Source organism: Elephantulus edwardii, unplaced genomic scaffold (genome assembly GCF_000299155.1).
Source record: "Elephantulus edwardii isolate Elephantulus edwardi_28Jun2011 unplaced genomic scaffold, EleEdw1.0 scaffold00085, whole genome shotgun sequence".
Taxonomy (NCBI): domain Eukaryota; kingdom Metazoa; phylum Chordata; class Mammalia; order Macroscelidea; family Macroscelididae; genus Elephantulus; species Elephantulus edwardii.
Genome location: NW_006399835.1, coordinates 2,587,378 through 2,596,150, shown reverse-complemented (window position 1 = coordinate 2,596,150; position 8,773 = coordinate 2,587,378). Strand labels below are relative to the sequence as shown.

The window sequence follows — 8,773 nt, the reverse complement described above, 5'->3', positions numbered from 1 at the left end:
GATATTGAGCTTCAATCCATATCGAAGACTGCAGTCCTTGACCTTCTGCAGCAAGCGCTTCAGGTCTTCCTCAGTTTCAGCGAGCAGGGTTGTGTCATCTGCATAATGCAGGTTGTCGATGATTCTTCCACCAATCCCGATGCCACATTCCTCCTCGTACAGCCCAGCGTCTCAGATGACCTGTTCTGCATACAGATTAAAAAGGTATGGCCAATTGATATTTGACAGGGAAATAAAACCTATCAAATAGGGAAACGACAAGCTCGTAAAAAAAAAAAATGGTGCTGGAAAAACTGGACTGCCACCTACAGAAACCTGAAGCAGGATCCAAAACTCACACCATATATAAAAATAAACCCAAAGTGGACCAGAGACCTAGGGGTAAAGCCCAAGACCATAAAGATCATCAGAGACAAAATGGGACCAAGCTTAGAAGGCCTAGCCTAAGATACAAAGAAGCTGACAAATACAACCTGAAATACGCAAACAAGAGAGGACAAATAGGATCTTTGAAAAATTAAATGCCTGTGTGCATCAGAAACTTTCCCCAATAGGGTGAAAAGAAAACCTACTGACTGGGAAAAAGTATTTGGCAGAACAATCTCAGATAGAGTCTCATAATAAAAGTTCACAGAATATTGTAGTGTCTCCAGAAGAAAAAGACAGATTATCAGATTACAAAATGCCAAGAAAAACCATGAAAAGACTTTTCACAGAGGAAAACGTTCGGATGACCAATAGATACGTGGACAAATGGTCAAAAGCACTGGTAATAAGAGAAATGCAAATCAAAACCACAATAAGATACCATCTAGTCCCAGCAGGAGTGGCAAAGTTTAATAGGACACAAGCAATAAACTTTGGAGAGAATGTGGAGAGATTGGAATGCTCATGCACTATTGCTGGGATTTTAAAATGGTACAACCACTCTGGAAGGTAGTTTGGCATTTCCTCAAAAAGCTGAACATGGAAATTCCATATGATCGAGCTATTCCACTGCTAGGAATTATACCCCAAGGAAATTAGAACTGAGATACAAACAGATATTTGTCCACCAATGTTCACAGCAGCACTATTCACCATTGCAAGAACATGGGATGCTCAAATGTCCAACTGCAATCAAATGGATTGAGAAGCGGTGATACATTCACATGATAGAATACTATGCAACAGTCAGAAGCAATGATTTAAAAAAATTACTATATAACTTTGGAGAGACTGGAAAGCATTATGCTGAGTGAACTAATTCAGTCTCAGAAGACAAATACTGCATAAGCCCATTATTGTAGAAATAGAAAGATAACAAGTAAAATGTATATGGGCGTTCAAGGGGCGGAAGAGGTGAGAGCAGAGGGGTGAGTGTAGGCATGGGTCAAATCACAGGGTAGTACAATTTGGTGAGTGGAGATAAGTAGTAGAGAAAATGGGAAAGATCCAGCAGGGACCTGAAAAGATGGGGTAATGGTGAACATAACTTAATGGTGATTAATTTTATAAAACACAATGTATGGGAATTATCATATGAAACAATGTAAATGAAGTAAAATGTGAAACACATTGTATACAAATGTTGTATGAAAACCAATATTTTTTAAAAATACTTATTGCCTCTTAAAACTCACTGAAATACAAACTTTATAAGTAAACCAGTATAAAATAAAAATTTTCCTTAAAAGAAACACAAAAAACCAACCCAGAGCTCTCTCTGGTGGCCTAGTGGCAAGAAGCTGCACTGCAATCCCAAAGGTGCACAGTTCAAATCCACCAGATTCTCGGCTGGAGAAGGAAGGGCAAACTCTTCCTGTACCAGTCAGATCCAATTCCTCTGTACACCAAATTTAATAAATAAATAAACTTAAAAAAAAACAACCAACCCACTGGAGAGTTAACTAAGGATGAGTTCCAACTTGATGGCACACAACAACAAAAACACATATGCATGTGAAAGTTGGGCAATGAAAGTGGGAATATTAAGAGTGGTGAATTGAATTGTAGTGTTGAAGAATATTGAATTAACTATGGACTCCAAGAAAAAAACAATTTGGTCTTGAAGGAAGTACAGCTGGAATGCTTAAGAGTAAGGATAGTGAGTCTTAGAATAAGCTACTTTGAAAATATCATCAAGAAAGACTAATTCTTTGAAATGGACATTATATTTGGTAAAATAGAGTCAGCAAAAATTAGAGAAATGTTACACTGAATGAAGGAAATAGTTACTGTCAAAACAAGTTCAAATATTCTAGTAAGTATAAAGTGTGGCGGGGTTGAGTAATGCTTTCTTTTGTTATGTTTATGGTCACCATAAGACAGAACTGAAACACATAAATATTGACATTTTAGGTACTAGTGGAATGAGATGGATTGGCATGGGACATTTTGAAATAGATGATCATATGATCTACTTACTATGCTGGATTTGAAAAGGTGAGAAAAAATCGGGTCACCTTCATAGTTAAAAATGTCATTTCTAGATCCATCTTGAAATATAATATTGTGACAGGATTCTATTCATACACATACAAGGAAAATCTGTTAATACCATTATTGTTAACATTTATTTGCCAAAAACCAGAGCCAAAGAGGAGGAAATAGATGATTTCTACCAAATGTTGCGGTCAGAAATCTGTCTAACGTGTAACCAAGATGCATTAATATTACTGGATGACTGAAATGTCAAAATTGGGAACAAGGAAGAACGATCAGTAGTCAGAAAATATGAACTTGGTAACAGAAATGAGGCGGGAGATAGAATGATAGAATTTTGTACAATCAATGATTTATTCATTGCAAATACCTTTTATAAGAAACATAAACGTAGGCTATACACAAGGAATTCACCTGATGGGATGCACAGGAATCAGATTGATTACATCTGTGGAAGAAATCACTGGAGAAGTCCAATATCATCAGTGAAAACTAGGCCAAGTGCTGATGGTGGAACAGACTATTAACGACTTAAATGCAAGTTCAAATTAAAGCTAAAGAAGGTTAAATCATATCTGCAGGAATCAAAATTTGATCTTGAGTCTATCTCCGCTGAATTTAAAAACCAACTCAGGAAGAGGTTTGAGACCTTGAACATTGATGAACGAAGACCAGATGAGCTGTGGGAAGATATCAAGAATATCATTCATGAAGAATTCAAAAAGTAATTACAAAGAAAAAAAGAAGTAAAGATCAAAATAGATGTCAGAAGAAACTCTGAATATTGCACTAGAGCACTGAGAAGCCAAAGTAAAGGGAAGAAATCAGGAAGTTAAGGTGCTGAATAGAAATTTCAAATGGGACGCTCGGGAAGATAAGGCAAAGTATTACAATGAAATGTGCAAGGAGTTAAAAGTCAGACAATCAAAAGGGCCGAACTCACACAGCATTTATTAAGCTGAAGGAAGTAAAGAACAAATTCAAGCCATGAGTTGCTATGCTTAAGGATGCTATGGGCACAACATTGAATGATTCAGGAAGCATTGAAACGAGATGGAAGGAATATAAAAAGTCATTGTACCAAAAAGAAGTGGCTGATACAGAAGAATTTCAAGAAACAACATATATGATCAAGAGGCAACGGTGATGAAGGAAGAAGCTCAGGCTGCTCTTAAGGACTTATCTAAAAATATAAAGCTTCAGAAACTGATGGAATACCAACTGACATATTTCAACAAACAGGTGCTGCCCTGGATGTACTCACCAAGTTGTGTCAAGAAATCTGGAGGGCAACTACTTGGTCAACTAACTGGAAAATATTTATTCCCTTTCAAAAAAAGGTGACCTGACAGAGTGTGGAAATTATAGAACAATATCATTAATATCACACACTAGCAAAACCTGCTGAAGATTATCCAGAAATAACTGGAGTAGTACATTAGCAGAGAATGACCAGAAATACAAGTGAGATTTAGAAGAGGTAGTGGCACTAGAGACATTATTGCCAATGTCATATGGATCTTAGCAGAAAGCAAGGTGTACCAGAGGAATGTTTATCTGTGTTTCATTGAATGTACGAAAGCATTTGACTGTGTGGATCACACAAATTGTGGTTTAAACTTGAGGAAAACGGGAATTCCAGAACACTTGATTGTGCGTAGATGAAACCTACATTTAGAAGAGGAAGTAGTCCTCAGAACAGAGCAGGGAAACACTGCATGGGTTCAAAATCAGGAAAGGAGTGTTTCAAGCATGCATCCTGTCTCCATATCTTTTTAACCTATATGAAGAACAGATCATTTGTGAAGCAGGGCTTTATGAGGAGGAATGTGGCATCAGGATTGGAGGTACTCTCATCAACAACTTACATTATGCAGATGACAACCTTTCTTGCTGAAACTGAAGAAGGTCTGAAAGCACTTGCTACAGAAGGTCAAGGACTATAGTCTTCAATATGGATTGAAGCTTAACATCAAGAAGACAAAGATTCTCACCACTGGGCAAATTGGCAGCACCATGATAGATGGAGAAGAGATTGAGGTTGTTAGCAATTACAGTTTGCTCAGCTCCACCATCAACACTCTTAACACCAGCAGTCAGGAAATCAAAAGATGAGCTGCACTAGGAAAGTCTTCTGTCAAGGACCTCTCCAGCATATTGAAAAGCAATGATGTCAGTATGGAGATTAAGGTGTACCTAATCAAGTCCATGGCCTTCACAATTGTTATGCTTCAGAGAATTGGACAATGACTAAGGATGACAGAAGAACAATCAATGCCTTTGAATTGTGGTATTGTAGAAGAATCTTGAACATACCATGGACTGCCAAAAAAAAACAAATAGGTCTGTCTTGGAGAGGGGGAAAACCAGGTTTCTGCTGGCAAGAACTCTGGAGGCAAGGTTTTTTAAGCTCCATCTCACATACTTTGGGCACATGGCCAGGAAATAGTGGTCCTTGAAGAAGGACATCATGCTTGGAAGGGTAGAGGAACAGAGCAGGAGAGGAAGACTCCTGATGAGATGGATTGATATAGTGACTGGGGCTATGGGGGTGGGTGTGTCAGAATTAGTGAGACTGGTCCAGGACAGGGCAGGGTTCAGAGCTGCCCATACGCAGGCTCATGTTGGGTCACAGGCGACTCAATGGCACATAACAATACCAGCAACACACATTAATGATTTCTCTTTCTGACTAAAGTAGAATTAATGTTTCTAGGAAAAATATTTGAGTTATAAAATAAACTAATTGCTTTTCTTTGTCACCATTTTCTGGCAGTAATCTATGTTATTACTATTTGGACATCTGGCAAACATTTTGGCAAAATCGATGTAAGGATCCAGTAAATTATCAGAAAACAACAAGCTTGGCAAATATCAAGCTTTTCAAGCTAAAATAAAATTTTTGAAAAAATACCTATTTGCCTCCTAGCATTTGACAACTTTTTAGTATTCAAAGATTTTTTATGACAACATTCATTCTTTTATGAATGAGTATTATATTTGGTATTATGTAATAAAATGTCAGAACTAAGAAGATATTCACACTTTAGTGAATCAGTATTTTCAAAGGAGGAAAGTAGTACACAACAATGCCTAGGTGAAAAAAAAACACAACAAACTATTAAAAATAGAAGATAGAATAGTGGATTTTAATGTAACAAAGTATAAGAGTTCACAGATGTTGATACAGCCTAAAATTGTACACTAAAATTGTCTTACAAGCAGAAAATGGGATTCTGACACCAATTATAAAAGGGGGTCTATGCAAGTCTGGGTCTGGCATCTAATGACATCATAAAGGGGAACTGCTTGTTCAGACATACTACCTCACTGGCCCTGCACCTATTTCCACCAATCACTGGTTTTAATATTCACTGTTTAACTCACAATTGTGGTACCAAGAGTGGAGTTTACTAGGAAAATAGGTTAAGAAGTGGGAGAAGGAAAGATTATCTCACAATGAAAGTCTAGATTTAGTCCATTAGTCCCAAGGCAGAATAACAGGAAAACAATTTCTTAATAAAAAAAAAGTCTTGGTTTCAGCTTAACAGTAAGATTTTCCTTCCATTATCATGTAAGTACAGCAAAGCCTTTAACTGTGTGTGGCCTTTTTCTCAAGGCTCCTCTGGTCACACCTTGCTACAGTTTCTCTATAGAAATGTCACAGTCCATCACCAGGTTCTCACCACTAGTCTTGCTCTCAGCACGGTTTTGCTTCAGATCTCCCTTCTCAGTGTGGGAAGCATTCTCTTGCTCTTAGCCTAGTTCCACAGCTGTTTTTAATTTGCAAGACCACGTGCCTGATGTTAAGGTAGCTGTTGACTAGAGTGCACTAACATTATGGCTAGAAAAGCCAACTTTTAAGCTAACACCACAGTAACTAACTTTAAAAAAGATGTCAGTTCTCAAACTCCCCTGGTTCATCAAAAGAGGAAATTCAATTACCTGAAAATGTTTTTAAAAATACTCATCCTCCCTTTTTCTTATATCTCTTTATTGACAGATATCTAAGAGCTCATTTTTCTTAACATACTTCAACCTAAACAATATGTTGTTCTTATGTGCCATCAAGTTGGAACTGACTCATAGTTGACCCTTCAGTGGGTTCTTAGAGGCTATAAACTACTCTGGAGGAGAATCTCATCTTTTTTCCATGAGGAGCTGGAGGATTTGAACCTGCCCACCTTTGATAGCCAGTATAGCTCTTTACTACTAGACCACTATAGTTCCCTAAGCAATGAATCTATAACAGGAAATACAATGCAGGATCAGATATAAAAAATCTAGATGCCATTTTTAAGTCCAGATACTTAATGTATTTGCAAATATTAGAAACAATACAGTTTTTCTATTTCTAAAATATTATCATAAACTATGCCATTCCTATTAGCATGTAATGATCTTATTTTTCCATTTAAATAAATATTTTCAACATTTTCCATTTTAATTTCTAATAAAGAATATACATAGATATTAAACACGTAAGTGAAAGTTATTTATTTTCTTCAATAATTTAAGAATGTATAGGAGCCCTAAGACCAAAAAGTTCGAGAATTGCTGTCTCCAGATTGGCTTCATTCTGAACCAACAGTCATTGTGACATCATCTTCAATAGCCATCACTTGAAAATTCCAAGCAGTTGACCACAGAATTTTGTAACCAGCCTGTCCTCTAAGAAAATAACCATCAAAGAATGTCTACTGTCACCTTCAAAGTTCTCCATATTGAAGTCTACATGTCATCATTCTAGTTTCCAACAAAGAAAGCCAGCAAAACCTAAGAGAAAGACCCCTTTAATTCTGATATTGCTTTTCATTGTGATTCTGATTAGGTTTTGCAACCTTGTCTCTTATTTCATTATGAAAGACTTACAAACTTCAGACCAAGAAAGTAAAATGTGCTGCTGGCCAGATGTGGACTTCACATGTTTCTAAGATCAGACAATCCTAAAAAAGGCTTATGTATATCCAAGTATGGCTTCCTATGATTTTGCTCAAGATGACCTTAGCACTGATGAGGAAATGAATCTTAGAGTAATGCTCTAAGATATTAAAAATTTCCAGATTGAACTCCTCAAACAAATGGGTGACATTGTCATATCAGTAACAAAAATTCAAGGAAAAAATGACCTTCACCAGAAACAGATGATGACACTGTCAACCAGAGTGAATTTCATCAAAAGCAAACAATGTACAATGACTAGTAATATCATCTCTGTTAAAGAAGACATTGATGTCTTGAAGAAGAAGATGATGGAACTGGAAAACCAGAATTATTCTTCAAAATACATTGTTTAGATGTTCTAAAGAAAGGAGAAAGGGGTAAAGAGGTCATAGAATGGCTTCAGAAGCTCACTCAGTCAGAAGCTCTGAAGAAGACATCACTCTCTTCAGAACCTACAATCTCCTTACCACCACCTTCTCTGGTGCCCACTCATACAGGGTCCACAGGCCATGTTAAAGAAAAAACAATTTCTCCCAAAATTAAAACTCTGATTAAATATAATAATTCAAATTAATACAGAAGCTTGAGAACAGTGAAGCTAGATATTTATATTTACCCAGACATTAGTACCTGGATCAAGCTAACTTGTCCATGGAGGAAAAATGGACAATTTTCCTTAGTGCTACCAAATTGTAGTAGTTCATCCAGTGGCTTCTGTCTCAGCCAACTCTCCTTCCTAAAGAACCAAAACTTGTTACCCAGAGAAACTTTGTTTGCTGGGCCCATTGCGAGCATGACCATAATCTGCATCTCTTTTTTCAACTATGCTTTACTATCTTTTTAGTTCCTCAAAAGTGGAATAACTCAACTTTGAGTTATTTCATGTCGTGCTTGAATTAAAAACAATTTGGTTGTTCCAAACATGTTTGTGGTGCCTGTGATCTCCATGGTCAGTTTTTTATTGTTAGGTTCATTTTAGTGAAGTTTCTAGATATTTATGACAAATTGAAGCATATCATTCCATTGGATTATTATAATCCACTTCCTGTCTTTTTCCCCTAAGGGGAGTTTATGAGGACTCATCCAATGCCTGTTTTCATAAATAATTGGAATCAGGAAAAGATGAGGAACAAGAGAAATGCTTAAAATACTTGCCCGCCTCTCCAGTCAGTTTTCTAGATACTCCTGTCCTAATAGGTCACAAATAGATCTGTCTTGAAGAGGATGAAACTTGGAAGCTAGGATTTTGAAGCTCTACCTCACATATTTTGGGCATGTGGCCAGAAGGAACCGATCCTTGGAGAAGGACATCATACTTGGAAGGATGGAGGAACAGCACAGGACAGGAAGACCCTGGATGAGATGGATTAATATAGTAACTGGCGCAATGGGGGTTAGTGTGTCA

At 37.0% G+C, this 8,773-nt stretch overlaps 1 protein-coding gene across 1 annotated transcript; it reads left to right on the top strand.

The window, feature by feature from the left end:
* The first annotated feature begins 730 nt into the window (after positions 1–730).
* On the top strand, positions 731–8,212 carry CCDC54 (coiled-coil domain containing 54). The gene is given in 7 exon segments (XM_006890031.1): positions 731–769; positions 7,291–7,366; positions 7,369–7,704; positions 7,707–8,013; positions 8,015–8,027; positions 8,029–8,132; positions 8,134–8,212. Coding segments are annotated over 7 exon segments (954 nt in total).
* Positions 8,213–8,773: the final 561 nt, after the last annotated feature.